Source organism: Aythya ferina (assembly GCF_964211825.1).
Source record: "Aythya ferina genome assembly, chromosome: 1".
Classification (NCBI taxonomy): domain Eukaryota; kingdom Metazoa; phylum Chordata; class Aves; order Anseriformes; family Anatidae; genus Aythya; species Aythya ferina.
Genome location: NC_140296.1, coordinates 192925785 through 192947190, shown reverse-complemented (window position 1 = coordinate 192947190; position 21406 = coordinate 192925785). Strand labels below are relative to the sequence as shown.

The 21406-nt window shown below is 43.1% G+C and overlaps 1 protein-coding gene across 9 annotated transcripts in view; it reads right to left on the bottom strand.

Moving 5' to 3' along the window:
• The window catches only part of ATXN7L1 (ataxin 7 like 1), a 114329-nt gene that overhangs the window by 31825 nt on the left and 61098 nt on the right, over window positions 1-21406 (bottom strand). For 3 of the 9 annotated variants that reach the window (XM_084498358.1, XM_084498360.1, XM_084498359.1), the window contains exon 4: window positions 789-1011. In XM_084498358.1, the coding sequence (XP_084354484.1) occupies window positions 789-1011 (223 nt within the window). Of the gene's footprint in view, window positions 1-788; window positions 1012-3182; window positions 3207-6219; window positions 6414-6608; window positions 6699-7037; window positions 7231-16408; window positions 16535-21406 lie in introns of those variants that run through there. The other 6 variants (XM_084498363.1, XM_084498361.1, XM_084498362.1 and 3 more) reach the window with 6 other exon arrangements.

Sequence of the window (21406 nt, the reverse complement as noted above, 5' to 3'; positions counted from 1 at the left end):
ACTGAATTGTAACAGTAGCCTGTGTAGAAGCAGGAACTGAACCCAAATCTCCTGAGTCACCAACCTAGTGACCTAATCACTAAGCATCTTTTCTGTAGATAACTAAATATCAGTTTCTTAAGGGGTAAAACAGTGACCCAGTTCTGCTCTCTTTTACGTCTTTGCAACTCTGCTGCTATCATCACAGTCATGGGAGGATGAATCTGTCAGTCTCAAGCCTAGATGTGTTTATCTATCACAGTACGTGATGCAAGACTCCAAAAAAAAAAAAAAAAAAAGTGATTTTTGCAGCTGGAATATTCTTCTGTCTTCTTATAAAGCAGCACACATTATCAAAAAGCAGAATGAGCTCCAATGGCAGCTGCCACTGAAGATAAATGACTATAACCAGTAAGTTTTCATGAACATGAACTAAAACAATGTTAAGAACTTTACAAAAATTATCTATTTAAAAGCATCGGTTTTAAGGGCTGATACTGTAAAGGCAGATGGACCTTGAAGATAGCAAACTGACTCAATATCTCACTTACTGTATGCATCTAAGAAAGGCAGACATTTGATGGAACATCGCAAGAGTAAATCAGTCCTTTTTCCTGTTCACATATATATATATATATACGTATATTTAAAAGACATCCCAATTTCTTCCCTTAAGAAATGTAGAGGCTTAAAAGGCAAACTTAGAAAAGATAAAAATAGACTTTTTTTTTTGGCAATTGTGAAATGTATATATAGATATTTATTTTTTGAACGCCAACAGCTCAACTAACTGTTCTTTTGGCACTTACCATGGTTTATCCCTTGATACTTTTGAAGGAAAGACTGTGTGCTGTTTGCTACTGGAGGTAAGTAGATTGTCTTTGGGCGTTTTGAATGGCTTTGAGTTGCTGCTGACAGGGTTATGGCCGCTGATACAGGATTTCGGTTTCATCTGTACTAGGGATGTCCTGGAATTACAGGCTGGAGAAGCTGGAGAAGGGGAAGGTTTACACATTGAACCGTGTCTTCGTTCTGTAATGGAAAAATAATATACTTAACAACATTTCATAGCCTAACATTAAAACAAAAAAAAAAAAAAAGAGGAAATTGTTCCTCTCTATTCTAGTTACAATGATTTAATCAATCCAAAGAATGATTACCAGTTCATTACTGTAGCGAATGTAATCATGCCAAAAGATAATTAAACAAAATCAACTCTGTAAAGTGCCCTGAACAATGTAAACAGAGCACAACAAATGCTAACTAGCAACACATATCTCCCAGAAAATTTCACTACGAAATCTCAAACTGTTGCTCAAGCACCAGGTACCCACCAGCACCTGTGTGAACTACCCTGGGTGTCCCAGCTCCTTCAGATATGCAGCACCAGCCCAGATGACTCAGTGAAATACACCCTGATAGACAGGAGACTGCTTCTATCCGGGCTCATGGCAGATCCATGTGACCCAGTTACTGGGCAGTTTACCTCAGGACTGCCTTGCTCCAGTTTAATGGGAAGCTGTAAGGACAACATGAGGAAGACTGAGCAGTAGCTGAAAGTGAGGGGCCTCCTGGCCGTGCTGGCCCCGCAGCAGGGCAACAGGCTTCAGGACAGGCAGCCGTCAGAGAAATTGTTTGTGTTTAGTCACTAATATTACTAATATTCCAATCTACATGTTCTACTCCTGATACTACAGCCATTTGCTTCGGAATAAAGATGTTTCCTGGGGAGAAGTGGTTTCCAGTCAGCGGCCGACCAGGCCCACACAGCGCTAGGCCACGGGCACAGCCACCAGGCACAGCAATACGGCCTAAAAACTGACCCAGAGCGTCCCCAAGGTGACTCTCCCCTTCAATACACATCATTTTTCCTAGTCCAAAGCCTTCAGCACTGAAGCTGAAGAGTGCTGGGTGTTGCTCTCCGAGAGGGCTGGGGAAGCATCAGCAACCTGCTGCTCCATGGGTTTGTGGTCACATCCCAAACCCGGCGCTTGCTGCTTTGGTAGTTCAAGGATAACGAAGAAAAGTTTTCCCACAGAGAATCAAAACACGACAATTTGTCAGGCATGTCCGCAAGTAAAAACTTGCCAGCAGCAGAGGGATTCATCCATGATTAATTTGCAATAGGCGAATACCTCAAGAACAAAGAGAAACGCTTAAAAAAATCTACGAGGAGTATTTCAAACTGTTTTACTACATCTCCAGTGGCTAAACAAAGGATTTTCCATCAAAGCCCAGCACTTCCAGATCTCCATACATTCACAGCTTTAACTACAAATGCTGAAATTCCCTCACGATTCTCCTGTAACCGAAGAACAAAACTTCCATAATTATTTTCAGTGCAAGAAGCTCTCCTCAACCCCGAATGGCAACCATCGTTTGTTGGTTTTCACCCGGCCACACAGCTCCGTGTACAGTCCCTGCCTCCAGAAGTCCTCAGCAGGATGTAATTAATTTACATTCATTTCACTCCACGTTTGTGTGAACAGCCATGTGAGCTACGCGTCTGTCTCTGAAGTGCAGTTCTATTCACAGATTATTCATTTAGTTAAATAATCGCTGCTGTGTTCAGGTTTACCAGCCTTCTCGGCAACTATTTAATCAGTTTAAATTAGATTAATAAAAATCTGCACTTTTACCGTTAATTACTTGAGGGCTAATGAAAAGGAACTGCTGTGTAACCAAGAAAACCAAGTGACATTGGTGAAGCTTTGGAAAAAAAAACAACAACACACTCCTCAGATACAAATTCTATAAATTCTGGATCAATCACTACCCAAATCTTCACCATAGCTTCTGCTTTTCTCCAGACTGACTGCCCTCGAGTAAACCATATCTTTGATATCATCCCTAAGGATATATTTGGAAGTGAAATACACTACTCTGATATTAAAATTAATCTTCCGGAAAGACAGACATTCAAGATACTGACCATCTAAAATTATATTTAAAAGTCATCTAAGTATCACATGCCACAGCAGGTTATTTTTTTTAAGAGTCACCTTACACTGCATTTTTAAAAAAACCACCAAAGCTAAACATTTGGTGTTCTTTCCAAGACGATTTTTTCAGTTCATTAATTCCCCAGAGCCAAACACTACATTAACATTTTTTTAAACAATGTAACATAAAATAGTAGAAGAGGCATAGCAGTAATAAGAAAATACAATAAGTGCATCCCACTATTTTAAATAAACGTTTACCTGTAAGATAGGGAAGGAAAAGCTCAGAAGATTCTATATTTTATCTCAGTGTGCCAGATTGGTGGTCAGTGTTGCGATCAGAACTGACTGCTAAATGTGGTGTTTCCTCTCATCTCCTCCAGCTCCATTCTTCCCCCAAAGCACAACTACAGAAAGCCCTCTGCGCTTCAGAGAGCCTCTGATACTTTGCGAATTAGCAGTGTTACTCAGCTTCTCTTGAAATTTCCTATATGCAAAATGGAAATTGTGACCCCTCTAAAGTCACACAGCAGGAAGAACATAAATAGCCGGGGCCGCACAACTGTTGATAGTGTCGGACACCACTACGACAGGGAAAAATCGACAAGGTTACTCATGCAAGGTAACATCGCCTTAGTGTGGGCAGCAGCACCTTACCAGGAGGGCTGCAGAGGAGTGCTGGAGGAGAAACTCCTCGAAAGGCGGCAGAAAGCAATCCTTTAAGCCGGGCAGACACTGCGGCAGGAGGCTGGGCTTGCCGAAGGTGTGAAACCTCATAGAAAATCCTGATGGTGGGGGCATAAATCATAGCTAAATATTGATAGATTTCTTCGCAAGAGCTGTTAGGATAAGGGCTATTATTGCACAAGCTCCTGTTTCTGTGCGGTGCTTCTTTATCAAACTAAATTTCCCAGTCACATCTGTTCTTTAAAAATTTCTACTAATTTGTCTATTAATATTTTACTTATTACATTATTAATCTGCTGTTACTCGGCCTAATTAGTAAATTAATAGGTGAATAAAAGACATTTGCACATCAGATAGATATTATCAAGTCAAATATTCACGTGCTAGCACATCCAGAACATAACTAGCCATCCATGTAGAAGCTTCTACACTCATCTGCAGTTTCTACATAGATGAATTAGATCTAGCAGGGCAGATGAACTCACACACACACAGCTGTGGACGTATCTGTCCCTGTTTACTTGAACAAATGGCAGAGTCACTGGTTATACACGAACAGAAAGTAGGATGAAAGTTTTTGCCCCTAAAAATAATAAAAAAGTCCTGCAAGACAACTAGAAATCCAGTCACCGCTCCTAGAACACCGACCCAAGTTTTACACCCATTTCAGTTTCTGCAGAAGCTTACAGTGCTGTGAATGTGTTCAAGTTTAAAATATGAAAAATGCCCCCAACTCTTCCAGTTAATCTGAATACTTCCAACTACGCTTGTGCTCCTCAAAAATAACAACACACATTCTGTTTTCTTCCCAAATAGCAGTTGCTGTCAAATCCAAAGAACAGAGAGAGCACAATCAAAGTTGCAATCCTCTTTACCGCATTAATCCTTCTGCAACCTCTCAGCTGTCTCAGAGCAGCCACTGCAGCAACTGACAAGCAACATGTGACTCGTGCTGTCAAACAGTTAATGTATTAACGACAGGAATCGCAGAAGTTTAACATGCTCGCCCTGAATTCACGGCGCTTTCTGAAGAATCGATCGCAGATCGATACCGGTCGTTTTTTCTGGTTAGTGCCCAAAAGCTCAACGCTACAGACCGTCCTACCGCGCCTCGCCAACTCTGCATCAGTAGCATTGCGAACGATCTTAAACTTTTCCAGGAGATTCTCCATGTCCTATGGAAACATGGACGCAGTCCAACTTTCTCAGCCAAATCTGAATTGTTTGCTAGATGTGAAGTCCTTATGTTGTTGGAGACTTAACAGTCCCTGAATCTCCAGAGCTTCTCTCCCCTGCCCTTGCACTCAGTTTCAACTCCTCCTTCCTGCATCCTACAGAACGCAGTCCCCTACCTTTCCCCAAAACCTTTGCTGCAGCTGCCAAAGTCCTCTAGGTCTGTCTTTGAATCTGTAATTCCACTGGATCCTCTTTGACTGGCCACCGGGGAATACTAGCAGCTGTTTTGCAGGAAACGCCACATCTCCTTCTAATCATAAGCAAAAAAGCAAAGCAATAGGAAGGCAACATGATCTCCAGATCTACAAATAGTGTGTGGGAAAAGAGGCAAAACACGTTTTGAAGTAGACTGCATTTTCTTTAATTTTTGCCTCGACTATCCCTTATGAAAGATGCAACACCCCCTTAGCTCTCAGCAAACCTTAAATACAACAACACAACATTAAATACATTGCTGGTAAATTATGCCAACCACATATTTCTAGGTGCACTGCAGCAGTAGTGCACCCAGAGAAGACCTTTATATGATACTGAAACCACAGATTTCTCCAATTTGGACTACCAACAAATACCATGCACAGTATATTCCACCTAAATCCATTCTTACCCAACATGCTCTACTCAACATTCATCAAATCAAGTGAACAGCTTTTGCCCACAGTAAGCGTCTCATCCGTTGGCGAGACTTAGAAGACTGCAAAGGAAAGAAGTCATGAGACAGCTTGAGCGCAGAGACAGATACGCCTTTGGTCTTTCAGTATTTTTTGCAGGTACTTCAAAAAAAATCCCTCTGTCGTTGACAGAAGAGCACACTAGAACTTTGTCAGCAACAGTCATTTCGAAACATAATTCTTGTTCAGCACGATCCTACTTCCTGCATACAAGAGGCCTACAGCAAAATCAGTTTTAAGTTGACCCATGAGTAACTCAGTGACCCGGCGTGAGGGATTACAGCTTGGTACTACATTTGGAAAAAACAAGCAAAACATAATTGCTAACACCCAGAAATGTAAGTTATTTGCTGTTAATAAACAGATTTAGTTGAAATAAAACTCCTTAAAAGCTTATGTTCATCACAACGCTTAAGCTTATAGTATTTAAAATAGCATAAACCTTCAAGTCTGAGTGCCCTTTACCCACCACGAATACCATTTATTGTTCCCTATTTACAATAAGCAGATGTTAATGAAATTTAGTATCTACTCCACAGCGTGATTGTGTCCCAGCAGTACACCCGCCTTGTTGATGACCGTGTTACTTATGGTAACAGCAGACACCACCTATGCACGAGTTGCAGTTTTGCTATTTACAGTATATCCTGAGGTGCTTTGTTACACAGCCCTTCGCCGTGCTCAGTTGAGCAATGTATACTTACAATTTCAGCAAACAGCAAAGTGAAACCTTCCACCTTGTACTGATCCCAGTTCAAAGTTTAAAAATGCACTTGGCATTAATTCTAATAAAACCCAAACAGAAAAAAAAACAACAACCACACATGCCCGAAAAGCTACGATCAGCCACCAGAAAATTGAACAAGTAGACTACTTGCAGAAATGTGTCATCCTGCAGTAACTGGCAGCTGGTTCATAACAAGAGTTCATAAACACCTTGTAAGCACTTTCATTTTGCAGCCACAGTCTAAAAAAAAAAAACAAAAAAACAACAACCTAACAAAAGCCAGTACGTGAGGCTAACTAAAAATAAACTCCGATCTGAAGCTAACAAACTACAGCAGAACGTTGCAAGACCGAAGGACGACTTTACCAGCTTTTTGGACAAAATACTACTCCGAGTCCAGCTGAAAAAGTTTGGAAATTATATCCGCAAACCGTTCCTCCCTCCTTGCACCGTGCACTGTAAAGGAAACGGCACAGTCAGTTTCATTTTGATACTTCTTGTAAACTGACAAAGGAAATAAACTGCCAACTCAAACCCCAGCACCGATCCGCTGCACAAAACGCAGCTCGACAATTGCGAGCTTCATTCCAGGTCAAATGACATAATTGGGAAATTATCAAGTGCTAAAATAACCGCCGTTCCGCTCGTGTTTATTTACAATAAACACAAGCCTCGCTTTCTGACATAAACCCACGAAAACGGTTCTCCATTTCCCAAAAGCCTCCGACGGAGTAGGATCAGCAAAATTATGCAAAACATCCTGCGAGGAGAAGAAATGTAAACCGAGCCACTTACAGCGAGGAGCAGGCTGCCAACTTAATCTGATTCTACGACGACTGTAAACATGTACTTTTGGAACGTGAAGCGATTCCCATTGCCACAGATGCCGTCAGAGGAAGGCAGCGGCGCGAGCAGGCATTCTGCGCACGGCAAGAAGCGGGCGGGCGACCTGCCGCAGCGAACACCCCACGGGCGCTCGCGCGCACACCGCCTGTTTTGACTCCCGGCACTTGTTAAGCACCAAGTTTCAGGTCCTACCAGTTGGACACCAGAGCTGAGCCCGTGCCAAGGACAACAAGCCCTGAAAGCGGCTGCGTGCCTTTTTCTTTTTTTTTTTTTTTTTTTTTTCTCCCGAATTGTTGATCCAGCCCAAGGAACTGCAGAAGTGAACCAAAGTGCAACATTAAAAGCGACAAGAAGCACAGCCTTTTATCAGAAGACACTCTTTTCTTTTTTTCTTTCTTTTTCTAGGGTGTTTACGTCTAAGGAAGCAGGGCAAACCTGCTGTTTTGCTGAAACATCTTTTATTTAGGGAAGAATGCCTTGAGCTTTTCCAAGGGTAGTTACAGATGAGACAGCAGGATTAATCTCTAGAATAACACTAAATTACTCCAAAGTGGCTAAATTTCTTAAAAATGGCCAAATTCCATAAAAAACACTCAGCATTTCCCAGAACACTTATTTCTTTTTGGTATAAAGCATTAAAAAAACAAAAGAGGAAGGGTCGAACAGACCTCCACCACGGCACACAAAAGCTTCAGATGGCGGGATTAATTACGCTGAATGTGAAACGAAGCTGCTGGCTACTTGCTTGCTTCTTTGCGAGTATTTTGAGATCTAAAGCTGAAGCTCCAAGGCCCTGCTGGTGTATGAGAGAGCCAGGAAAAGGATGGAAGAGTCAATACCTCGTCCTGGTGACAATGTCACTCCTCACGTCACGCCGTTAGGAGACCTAGATTTAATGCTGGTGCCAAGGCCTATTTCTTCGGCTCTAAAAGGGGATACTAATGATTTAGGATATTAACTTGCTTAAAAAAAAAAAAGACGTTGGAGATTTTGGAGGCACAATTCTCTACGTGCAATCACTATTTGCCACCTGACACCGCAGGAAAGCCACCTGTTTTTCTATCACAATTTACACGCTCTCCTCAGCTCAGAAAGACCAAAAATCCCTGGGCAAAAAAAAGAGCTAACAGAGCAAGTGAATCACGGGCACACACTGTTTTTTTGCGTGACATTCTACTACAGAAAAGCAAGGAGAGCTTAGGCATGGAAATTTCCAGTTCTGCTGGAAGAGATGCCCTGGTAGCCCAACACGAAATCTGTGAGACATCCCGAATTCCCTGGGAGGGTGTGGGGTGAGTGCATCTTACACCTCGTGCCCTGCGCTTATGCCATAAGGACAGCCCTCACCATCCTCTTGCGCTATTTTATTACCTGCTGACCAGTGGTGATAATATTTCCAGTGGCGGTAATACTTTTGCTCTCAGATCAGGGAAATATACTACCAGCCCTAACCTACGAAGTTGTCAAGCAATAGTACTTCCCTTTCAGGCAAAGGCAGCACCACAGACAAGTAAGAATTTTGTGGGTGATCTGTGTACGTGAAGAGAAATCTTTAGTTAGGATATTTATTGGATGTAACTAAACGTTGTATTCCAATATTAAACATAACGTTAGGAACGGCACACTAGTTTACTAGAAATATAAATTTAAAAGCAACTCATTTATTCACTCCCCAAAGAATCTGGGGAATAATTTTACTCCAGACTGTTGCAAAAAGAGGAAAATTTGGTATCGCTGCTCCCTCACGCTTCATACCGTGTAGCAGAGCCCTTTATTGGGCCTAAGGCAGATCTTTTACACTCAAGGTCATTTGCTGATACCCATTTTTATTCATTTACTTGTATTTTTCAGAGATACCCCGGAATATTTTACCTACCTCCATCTTCAATGATATTTACAAAATAATTTATATACATTAATGTTTCAGGAACTCATCAGATGTTGCCCCTGTAATAAGACTACTACAGAAAATTTGTACTTCTACCTCTTCAATGTTTTGCTTAATCTAAGCAGAGAGAAAACAACACTTCTTTTGGTAGTTAAGATAGCCACAGACGAGTACGGAGGGACAGCTGAGGTGGCCTGGCAAGTCTCCACAAGGAGCTCAGGGTTAGGTGTCACGTATTTTCTCCACACTCAGACCCAAACTGATCAGACGAGCGGTGCTCAGCTCCTACAAAGCTGAACGCAATCACTATGGTTTTGCAGGTAACTGAGCTAATGGTGCGAACCGTATCACACAGACCAGCAGAAGGCCATCATACTTCCACAAGTTAAAAACGCCTCTATAGGCAAAAGAATAAAACAAATTTAACAGCAAGATGAGCCTTGTTTAAGCAAAATACCCAGATTTCATGACTCCACCAAAACAATGCTGTAACTTACTGAAATTGGCCCAGAATAATAGTTCTGTAGCACTTGCATGTAACCTACTATTTAAAGCCTCTGGCTTTTTCAGCTCTGTTATTTGGGATCCAAACCCAGCATCTGGTGAAACAACATATTTCTTTTTTTTTTTTTTTTCTATATTAACAACCAGATGTGCCATAAACAGAAAAATTATGAAAAATGTTTTTCTCAAAGTCCATGGGTTTGATCCCTAGATTTTCTCCATCTCAGTTACCCTGAACTTCTCCACCCCACAGCACCCTTACATTTCATCCCATATCCAGAGTCTTTTGTGGTCCCTGTCCCACCAACTTCCCCCAGCAAGGTCTAGAGGTACACACATGACAACTACCAGCACAAGTGTGCTGCTGCCACAAGGAAAGCTGTTCCCTGGGGGCACAGTAAGGTGTCTCCTCACAGTTGCTGATTTTCACAAAATCGCTGAAACTTGGCCTCTTTGAAGACAAATTGGCATGGAGTTAAAAATTCTTCAGCCAGAATCACTGTAATCACATGAGCCTTATTAGTATTATTTTCTGGAAAACTCAATTTGAAAAATGTATATGGTATTTTTTACCTGCTTTTGTGTATTTGTTACTCCTCATGGATATTCCCTGGCCTCAAATTAATCCCTTTGGAATATTCTGACATCTTTTAAAAATCAAGTTAACCAAACACACCTGCCCAAGAGAGGACTGCTGTTTTGTTCTGAAAACTGAATGAGCTTGTATTTAAGTTCCAATCCGTATTATCAAACCTGCAATAAAAGCAGCATAAGAGCTTTTTAGAGTATTTTTTTTTTTTTACTTTTACAGTATTTTTTCATTCCCAGTGTTTTAGATAAATCAGCTCATGCGTTTTTTTCAGGCACCTCATTTGCCACAAGTAATAAACCCTATTATTTAGAACACTGTGGGAATACCCACAGGTTATAACCCCCTAAATCGCAGCCTCCAAAGTGAATGTCCAAAATAATTCCCGAAGAGGTCATTTATTCCTGTTTCTCTCACTAATACAATCCACACAGAAAAACCCCAAACCCTCACCCTGCTACAGAAGAAAACTGTGAGCAAACCATGCTGAAAGGCCTACCTGTAAAGGCATTTTGTTAGCTGCTTCTTTTCCTTCAGAGTTCCTTTAGTTTCCCATTTATTTACAATTTCAGATCCGAAAAGATGGTTTCTAATTTAACTTGCATCATTTCTGACATCTAACAGTGCAAAATAAGAAACTCAGCCCTAACTGCACATAAACGACGTAGATGTAAATCAGCTTAAGACAATCCATGTGAAATGCACCTGGTATTCTACCTCTGAACGTGTCTTACCCATTTGTCACTGCAAGTAACTCCGTGCATTACAGAAGCCTTGCTGGGCATAAAGCTGTACCCGGTCATAACACCAACAGTTTTTCCATCACTGCCCTGAATGAGAGAGACTGATACATGTCAAAGATGTTGTATTGCCTCTGCCACATATTAGCGTGGCAGGAGTGGCACAGGGGAAAGAGGCAGGTGATTCCCATTACAGCTACACACCGAGGTGCATTTGTGATCTCTACACCATGGCAAGGCTGTGACAGCACGGCCGTGCAAGGCAGCTTTCCCTCCTGCCACTTCCAGTGCCATCCAGTTCAGGTGGTTTCAACTTTCTGTGCATCTTCTCAGAAGCACACACATGGTTTATTTTATACAAACTTTTAGGACAAAATGAGTATGTAGAAACTCACCAGCTGACGACAGGGGTTATTTTTCCTATGAGGCACCCTAATTACTTTACTGTAATTAATTGCACAAGTTCAGTGGGGAAAAAAAAAAAAAAAATCACTTCTCAGGCATAACTCAACTCAAAGTAATTCCTGCAAGTTTCAGCACCGATGAGCTTGATTTGTAAACAAACAAACCAAGATCATTGCAAGTCCAACTTGTAAGCGAGTCCACATACGGAATCAGTTTTGCCTGAAGATATTTAACTATGAGAACAAGCATGCACTAAACATCTTCCCAAGGTATCATGTTTGACATGTATCAGTTGGTTTTGATTTAAACCACCTGAGTCACTCGGAGCACAGGTAAAGCATTTTAGGATGATTATTTCCCATCGGAGCTGAGCTGGTGTCACGTCACTTCAGGTGGGAAGAATGAACAGCACAGCACAGCCTTTTGTCAGGGGACAGAGCAACCTCTGGCAGTCAAGAAATCATTACAAGGGGAGTAAGCTTGGGAGCTAACAGGAAGGAGAAAACAGTTTTAAGGGTAGGATTGCAAAGTGTACAGACGGTTATTTATAGAGTCAACACTCAATTATCCATGGTCAGATTATCTGTACCAGAGATGCAGAAACAAATGAGCTCCAGCTGGGCTCATTAGCCTACATGCAGCTCAGTGCAAATGTTCCTATACTTCTAGGGCTGGCGTGGGTCTGGAAATAATGCAACAACTTCTTTCCAGCATAAGGCCGAAGTCCTTTTTGATCTAAACTGAGGCACTTTGGTTGTCTCCGTATGACATTTCCAAAGACAAGAACACCGGGGAAAAGGGCCCGGAGTCCAGCTGAAGGCACTGCCTTGCAGCATTAGCCCCGTGCCCCAGGTCCTGAGCTGTGTTAACTCAGGCCCCGCGTCAAGGCAGAGCTGGCTGCGTGCATTCCTGCCCTGCTGCGTCAGGGCTGTCCTCCGCCTGGACTCCGGGGAGCTCGCTGCCGACCAGAGCGGGATACTTGTGACAGCGCAGCAGCCAGCACCAGCCAGCATGGCAAACGCTAATAAAAACCCAAATACAGCTGGGATGGCCTCCGTGCTGAGGGGCTGAGCTGCAAGATCACTTGAGGTTATGATTTACAGCCAGGTCACTCAAGCCAGATACTTAAAGTAAGGGGAAACTTCAAATGCAAGCGTTTTCCTAACTGAAAGGAAAACAAAGCAACAGACGGTACCAGTCCAGGCTGAAGCGGTTTTCCTGGCCACAAAGCCAAAATTTCCCTGTAATTAGCAGTGAAATAAAAAGGTACACAGGGAAGGAAATGGAACAAAAGAGCAACATTGCTTCCTACCTGCCAATTGCTTCCTCTGAATCAAGCTATCTGTGCTCATGCTGCAGGGCTGAATCCTTTCTCCCATCTACCAGGAGACAGCAGACTCCAGAAGAGACTTTACGCTCTTTAGACCCTTCTGGAAGTTGTCTCTCCTCATCAAATCGATGCTGCTATAGCTGAAAGAAATCCTACTATTTAGAGATAATACAAGATATTTCCAAATTGGAGGAGTTTGGAATTCTTTTCTTTTTCAGCTCTGGGAGTAACTTGGCCGAAGAGGCAGACGGAGGACAACATGCAGGATGCTGCCATGAAAAATCTCAGCTATAATCAGCTGACTCCAGCTTGATTACAGAGGAGGAACTACACTCTGTATTTGGCAAATTGATCACAGAGCAAGGCTTTTCTAAAGCTTATTGCTGAGTCTGCAAATTGGTAGCTAGACACAGCAGTAGGTTTAACCAGCAATGGCTAACAAGAGAACCAAAATGAACCATGCCTGAGCAACTGACCTTGTTTCTAAATACTGAAAGGAAAATACCTATTTACACCGAAGACAGCAACTTATAGCATGGAACTACTTAAAGTAGTTTCAAAGGCTAGCAAAAACCGAAGTGTCATGGTAGAGAACACAAGGTAGAGAAAGCAGCGATCTATCCCAGAAGAACATCACTGTAACACTTGCAGGAAATCTGCAGGTGCTAAATCGACCACCTTTAAACCCCTCCTTTCCTTCTCCCTAGTCCTAAATGCCTTGAATTCTAGGCTTCTTAAAGTCTGAAAAAGAAATAATTCAAGGAAAAAAAAAGTTCAAAACCAAAGTTCACCCCAATACTACTTATCAGAGACTTCTGGCAGTTCCAGTTGTTTTATCTGCTTAGATTACAAGTGCCTAACACCTAAAAGCTGATAGCACTAGAAGTTACAGAGGATTTATTGTCTTCGCTATTTTATCTTAAGACATTAAATTTATTCTCATTATTAGGAATTAATACATTTTGGGTAGTATAACACAGCCAACAAAAACGGAAGAGAAATCTACTGCTGTACATTATCTGCACATCTTGTGTATGTTTTTTTTTTTTTTTTTTTTGAGTACTTACTAATGCTGGAGCATCACAAGCACTAGAAGGGAGCAGACTCGATTACTGATAAACAACTGGGAGGCAAAAGACTTTGCCAAATGTTTGACGACTCATATCAGCAGAAGGTTTACAAGTTTTCGCCTCTTATTTACTGTAACAAGGTACAGGCCAACGCTCCCCTCCTCCCCCCCGCCAAATGCCACTGAACCAGGAAAGACCAGAAATGCAAAACACACGACCTGAAAGCACTGCGCTGAGTCTCAACTGTTGTAAGGTTTAAGGAAATACGCCCAAGGTATTTCCCCTTCACGTGGGCTTCTGCCACAGCAAATTTCAGCCTGCAGCTTCCAGGTAAACTGTCCGCGTATCTGTCAAGCACACACATGTGAGCTGTGTTTAAATAAACTTTCCGCTCCATTACTGCTCCCCCTGCCACAAGATATCAGCTCTAGCCAGGAACACGATTAGCAACAGGCTGTGAAACGCTTTCACAGAACTTCAGAGGTGACACTTACTGAAGGGCAGTGAAATTTTATGGCCTGAGGGCCCCGGGGCAAAGCATGGAGGCCAGCACTGGACCTTGCGTGTGACTGCCGCAGCCGTACCGCGACCAGAGATGCGATTTCTGTACCTGCTCCGCCTCCCTTTCAGAAGGTTCCTGGTTCACCTTTGCCTCCAACCTTGTATTAATACAGGGCTGCCTCACGGTGTAGGATCAGAGAGGGGCGAATTACAATAAGGTCACCTCCAGTCCTTCAGCAATTGCTTCCTCTGGCAGGCTGTCCCGAGGCATGGGCTCGCAGACTCGCTGCACTCAAAGGGAACCCGCTTTCACAAGGTGCCTACATTCACTCTGTACCAGGGACTCTCCCTAATCATCTTATGCCAATTCGCCGATCACAAATCTTGCAAGCAATTCCTAACTCTGTTCCTGGTTACTTTAAAATTATTATACAGAATCACAGAACAATTCAGGTTGGAAAAGACCTCTAAGATCATCTAGTCCAACCTTCAACCTCGTACTGAAGTCCACCACTAAACCACGCTAAGTTCTACATCTAAATGTTTCTTGAAGACTTCCAGTGCTGGTGACTCAACCACTTCCCTGGGCAGCCTGTTCCAAGAGCCTCACAACTCTTTCAGTAAAGCAATTTCCCCTAATACCCAACCTAAACCTCCCCTGGTGCAACTTGAGGCCGTTTCCCCTCATCTTATCACTTGGTGCTTGGGAGAAGAGCCCGATCACCACCTCACTACAGCTTCTGTCAAGGTACATGATGAGGACTCCCCTGAGCCTCCTTTTCTCCAGGCTAAACAAACCCAGCTCCCTCAGATGCTCCTCAAAGACTTGTTCTCCAGACCCCTCACCAGCTTCGTTGCCCTTCTCTGGGGATGCTCCAGCACCTTAAACTCCTTCTTGTAGTAAAGGGCAACAGACTGTGGTGAAATAGACTACCTCTGTATGACTTCTGCTTTCCCCTTTAAAACTACCTGTCAAAATCTTTATGTGGCCACTTGTAAACAAATTATGCTATGCCGGTTTTGTAGTTTAATTAACATAGAGCAGTACTGGTCAGATACCTCAGAACATCCTTAGCTCTACAGATAAAGCTCATTTAGCAGCCACAAACTGCCACAGATTTACAGGTAACCCCTCCATCAGCTGACACAGGTTTCAGGTAAACAAGCAGGTTTTCTTCCGACCCGGAAAATCCATACAAGTTTTCTAGGGTCACTTAGTTATAACTGTTTAATAAGAACATAATGGTGATAAAGAACTTCTTTCTCTTCCCAAATTTTTAGTACAAATAGAGGAAAGCTGTGATTGCTGCATACAGAAAGTAACTGAGCTGTAATCCATACTAGAGCACAGCAGAGGTGAAGTGGCAATGCCGATGTTACAGCTGATGGTAAGCAGCCCTTAAAGCTTGCAGGCAATCCTTGTCTTTCCAATAACTCCAAACTGGAAGAAATCAGATATATTTAGAGAATAACTCAGTATCATGACAGTACTCTCTTTTAATTTAAATTTACACAATTCAAGCCATACTGAAGCCTCCAAAAGCAAACGTTCGGTAGTTCCCTTGTTCTTTATTTAAGAAGCTCTATGGAATTTACATAAAGAAGTCCATTAAGAAGTTGACAGCTGCTAATTCGAGAGTCAGCAATTTCCCACTATAGTGGCAGACTGTGTTTAAACTGCTGTGGTACCACTGTCATGTTATTAATCAAGTAAGGAGAAAAAGGTAGGAATTATGTATTTCTGAAGCACTACCTTGTATCGATACAGTCAGATGGAGCTTGCACTGTTTTTTTTGGCACCCCACGGCACGTGAAATAGATGTGACGGTGCAAGCAGAGGGCGTACAAATACATACTATGAAAAAGGGAGAAGTCGTGATAACTCCTCTGCAGGTATGGGTCCAGCTGAAGCTTTTCTGTGCTTTTTGAACCCTTCTGAAGGGACAGCAGTGCCGGCTGCAAGTGGCACCCAGCGCCTGCTCCCCAGCCAAAATCCCAGGCGCAATTCGTGGGGGTTTGTGCAAGCACGAAAATCGCAGGAGACATCAGTCCCCGAGACGGCAGGCAACGCGAGCGATCGATACTTGCACAACAGCACGCTGATACGGCTGGAAAGAATAAAAAAAAAAAATCACACATAAAAAAAAAACCACCACAGATAAGCGAAGGGGCAAAGTCCCGCGCTCTCCTGAGGCGCCTCCTCAGAGGGGCGCGAGGCGCCGGCCCCAGCGCGCTCCGTGCTCCCTCCCCAGCCCCGGGCACCCCCAGGTACCCCCCGGGCACCCCCCGGTACCTGCCGCCGCCTCGCCGCCGCCTGCCCGAGCCCTCCAGCACCGGTTGTGGCCCGAGGCCTCGCCCGGCTCCCCCGCAGCGGGGCCGCGGCCGGCAGCGCTTCCTCCGGCCGAGCCCGCCGGGCCCCGGCCGCCATCCTGCCCCCGGGGCCGCCCTGCGCTGCGCTGCCCGCCGCGGGGCCGCGGGCTCCCCCTGGCGGGCCGGGGGGCGGGCTGCCGGGGCCGCTTTATTCGGTGGTTTTTTTTTTTTTTTAACTTATTTATTTATTTATTTATTTATTTAACCTCTGCGCCCTGATCAGGGAAAGGCCAAAAGGCGACAGGTTCGCCAAGCGGCCCAGGAGACGCCAGCTCTTCTGAGCAGTTGTCCAATTCCTGCCTCAAGTTGAGGAAAACCCGGAGGAACGCCCCGCCAGCTACCACAACCCCTGGCCTCTCCAGCCAGGTTATGCGCTCCCCTCGTCTCTCTGAGGCTGTAGCACTGGCTAAACTCCACAGAATAACACACAGTAATTAATTTGAATCACACATATACATAATCACGGATATAATAGTGGCCGGGGTTTGAATATCTCCACAGAAGGAGACTCCAACATCTCTCTGGGCAAACTGTGCCAGTGCTCTGTCACCCTCACAGCACAGAAATTACCACAATTAACGCATATTCTTTACAATACTAAAAGATTACACTTCTGAGGTCTTATTATCTTTGATTTTTACACAGTCACATCCAAGAGGACATGGGATGAGGGCCCTGCTGCAGGGCACTGCATTGCCCCCAAGCCCTCTCCTGTCCCCACAACCAGCCAGCCCCGCACAACCTTACCAGAAATGAAGGGCTCTGTGAACAAGCTGGGCTTGCCACAGCAGAGCTCCACATGCCACAGCACCTCTCAAGCAAGCCCACATGCAGCTGACCACTGCTGGGAATCCTAGGTTGCCCGTTATCTGGAAATACTTCCTCAGGTGTAAGTCTCCCCTTTTATTCATTAAGGGGGAAGAGCACAGCCCACAGGTACAGCCCGTCAGCAGAAGCTGCTCCACCTGCAGCAGAGCAGTTGTCAGACCGTACAGAAAGCCAAAAACATCTATATTTGCAGCAGCCTAGCACGGGACCCCAGTTGAATGTAAATTTATTCTCACAGCAGAGACCAACATAAAATACTCTGACACATGCAAGCCCACATCATGAGGCACTTAACAAGTATCTCAGGATTTAACTTGCATATATTTGCACACATGCATGGAGCCCTGGTCCCCAGGAAATTAAGCTCAAAGCTGTTCCCTGGGGCACTGCGCTCCCCGGCTGCTCACCCTCCCTGCCTTCTGTGGGGATCCCAGGGGGCAGGCGAGGAAACGGCCCCAATTTATCCGAGTCTCTTTCTTAATCACAGAATCCTCTGCCTGAGGCCCTGGAAGGAGAGAGAAAGCGGTTGAGGAGTGTGAAAATACAGAAGCAGCACTCTCAGAGATTAGTCACGGTAAGTAAGCTCTTCAGGGGGCACTTCGGGTCCTCCTGGCAGCAGTTTCCATAGGGCAGAAGACAGAACCGGATTCAAGACATCCCGACCCACTGGACCCGAAATGGAGCCCAGGCAGACCAGTAATGGAGCCAACAGATCTTTGAAGGTACAGAACCTGTTTTTTTTTTAAATTATTATTATTATTGTAATTACTTTTTTTTTCCCGTTTAATTTCAATGCGGGGCTTGAAATAAAAAGAAACAAACACAAAATGACAAAACAAAACCCAAAAAAAACAAAAACAAAACCAAACAATATGTTGTATATTTGGGGTATGAATCTACCTAACCAAAACAATACTAAATGCTTCTGGGATTTCTGAGTGGGGAAACATTAACCCTGTAGGTACACTTTCCTCACAGAAGAGGTAATCACAGCAGCAAAGGAATAATGAAACAAAATAGTATTAAAAAAAAAAAAAAGAGAAAGTAATCAAGTAATAAGTACAGAAGTAGTAGGTAATATCAATGTGTAAATAAATAAAACAAATAGTTAAGTAAAAATGCTTACAGACATGCTGATAAAAAGCTGACAAATTAAAAGCTTAAGGGAAATTCGGATTGTGTCGCATACTCCATCACTTATGGCTAGGATGCTACAGACACTGCTAATGCCCATTTGCATATCTCAGGCTGGTGCTTGCAGGGCAGCTGGCAGAGCACCCTGCAATGGGTAATCCTGGGGAGCCACAGGACAGCATGGCAAGTGAGTGGCAATTGCTGCCTCACATCCGCGTGTGGCAAAGTTTGCCTTCCAGTCCTTGAATGGCATGCAAGTCCCAGCATGGTTCTGAAAATTTAAATTGTAGCAGAGGTTAACGTTAAGGAAGGGTTAACTTCCATGTAAAAACAAAACAATACACTATTTTGGGGGGGATGTGGGTTGGAGGGGCGCACAGTAACCATGCAAACAGCCTAGCAAATATAATTTTACAACGATGCTTTCAACTCTCTGAAAAATAAAATTCTACTATTTGAAAAGCAAGGCTAATATTAGCTTTTGATTAAGGTACATCCAGGAGGTTGTCAGTTTTCCATATCTTAATATTAGGTGTCTCAAGTGATCCATCAATAGATTGCCTGAGCCAGTGTTTCAGGAAGCCATAACCAGTGCTTTCGTTTTCAATCTAAAAAGGGGAATTCATCAACAATATCAAAACTCTTATTTAAATTTAAGAGGTCTTCTTCAGTAGAGATGAAGACCGCAAACATTTTCCTTATAGATTAACTTCCAGTAAATAGCTTTAGAAAATGCTCTACTAACAGAGACAGCTCGTGCTAATGACAGACAAGTTGTGCACTCAATCATACGCAGCAAGCATTGCAAGTAATTGCTTTCTACCTCTGCAATTCTGATATGGAAGTTTTAACTACACAACCCAGAATCTTTCAAAAAAAAGGTTAAAAACAAAACAAGCCAAGGGTGAGAAATACAGTATCATCGTGGATAATACAGAAAATAATTTTATTTATTTATTTTTTAATAAAGGATCACTCTGTTTGTTCGTTGCAGAGGCTTTAACTAGGTTAAGAAATATGGAGCAGCTCAAAGTGATTCCTTTGTAGCCTGCTTTTTTGGGTCTGTAAATGTGGCTCAGGTAATAGTACTACTACATAAAAATATTAAGGAGACTGCCTATTTGCCAGTGCATAAAATCAGCCATTAACACGCCTGATGTCAGCAAGAAGATGTTATCAGGGTGTTTTTAAGACTAATTTGAAAAGAAAACATCTCACCTCTGTAGCTAGCTTTGGACAGATGGAGCTGGGCTTGTCCCAGCTAAGAAAGGACAACATGCCAGCATCACTTTGGAGAAACTTCTTTGGTGCTGTGCAACAAAATAATATTCCTAAGGAATTTTCAAGAGAAGGCCTCAAATCTAAGAAGTGCTTTTCTGATGGACACCGTTACTGTCGGAGAGCTTTCACATTTTAAGCTATTTGACCCTGGGGACATTTCTTAGCACCCAGTACGTGGAGACTGGCGACTCTGCAACGTGTTCAGTGACTAAAACTTTAAGATGCAGAAACAAGAGTCCAATCTGTTGGGAGTATACGTGTTTCTTGCTAAAGCCGCGTGGGCCTAAAATAGGGACAAAATTAATTTTGTTTCCTCGTAGTGCTAGGTAGGTCAACACGCAGGCTTTTTTCCCACCTAGAAACAAGGCTACAGCTTCAGCAGTTCAGCACTGGCAAAAACAACAGAGCAGACTTCAGGCAAAAAAATTAACCCAGCACAGAAATGAAATACCAGCTCATATATTTGAGCAGCAGCCGCACTAAGTGTTTCAGGTTTTTCTGTAATTGTATATTAATCTCACTCTGAGCCCCAAATCAGTTTCCTAGTGTTTCAGTGCCATGGATATCTCAGCACCAGTGGACAGAAGAGGATTTTTAGAGCAGTACAGGTCAGAACATTTGGGAAAGCCAAAATTCTACTGCTTTTGTCTGCAGAGATCATCTCAGAAGAATCCCTCAAGCTCCAGCTGATCATTTCTGCAGACTGCTGGTAAAAATTACTGGCAGGTGTCATATCTAAACAATATTTAGCAGCAAACAGATTTCTATGAATTCCCAGTACCCCGACTCGACAACTCCAGTAGATCAAGTGTCTGATCTATTTTCAGAAATACACTCTACGAAGCTATGTCTGCAGCCTATAAAACACTCCTGCTACTCTTGAAGCATCACAGATCTTCATAAACAAATCAAACAACTATTATTGTACTGAAGAAAAGTACAAATCCTTGACTAACAAGTGGTGCTTGACAGACATTCAAGTTACACTTATGTTCTCCTGCACATCAGACTGATGCAGTCCCAAATTTTCAGAGCTGCTCCTCCAGAAAGGCCACGGCATTCTGCCTTCGTGTTTAACCTCCAGGAAACAAGAAGGCTGGAAGGTGAGGAACACAGCTTTAACTGAGGCATACATTACTCCTGAACAGTTCATTCCTAAAACCCATAAATTATTCTATTATTTTTGGGAAACCCTAGGAGGCCTGAGATACACCCACTTCCATTTTTTTTCTGTCTGCACATCTGAAATTTGTCCATTTTTCAGGCAGGGAATAGTAATTTCAGTCCCTTCACTTGATTCCAGTCAGTCCTTGCAAGATGTTTGCCCCATCCTGCCTGATGAGAGATATATGACAAGTACAGGTCTCTTCCTTTTCAATCTGTATCCAGGCCAAGAAGCTGTTGCCCATTTGGATGTCAATAGACATTCAAGTGACAGTTTAAAAACAGCTCTGAGTACCTTACCAGCATAGGAAAAGACAACCCACTATCTGCTTTCTTAGGAAAAACGTCAGCTTTTCAGAAAGCTCGTATTCAATGGGTTCCTCTTTCTTGGCCATGATCCCTAGGGGATCCTTAGACATAAGTTTCTCTCATTAAAAATAAAGTATTGTAACAACAAAAATAAACTATTAAACTATTTAATAACTGTAACTATTAACTATTAATGAACTATTAA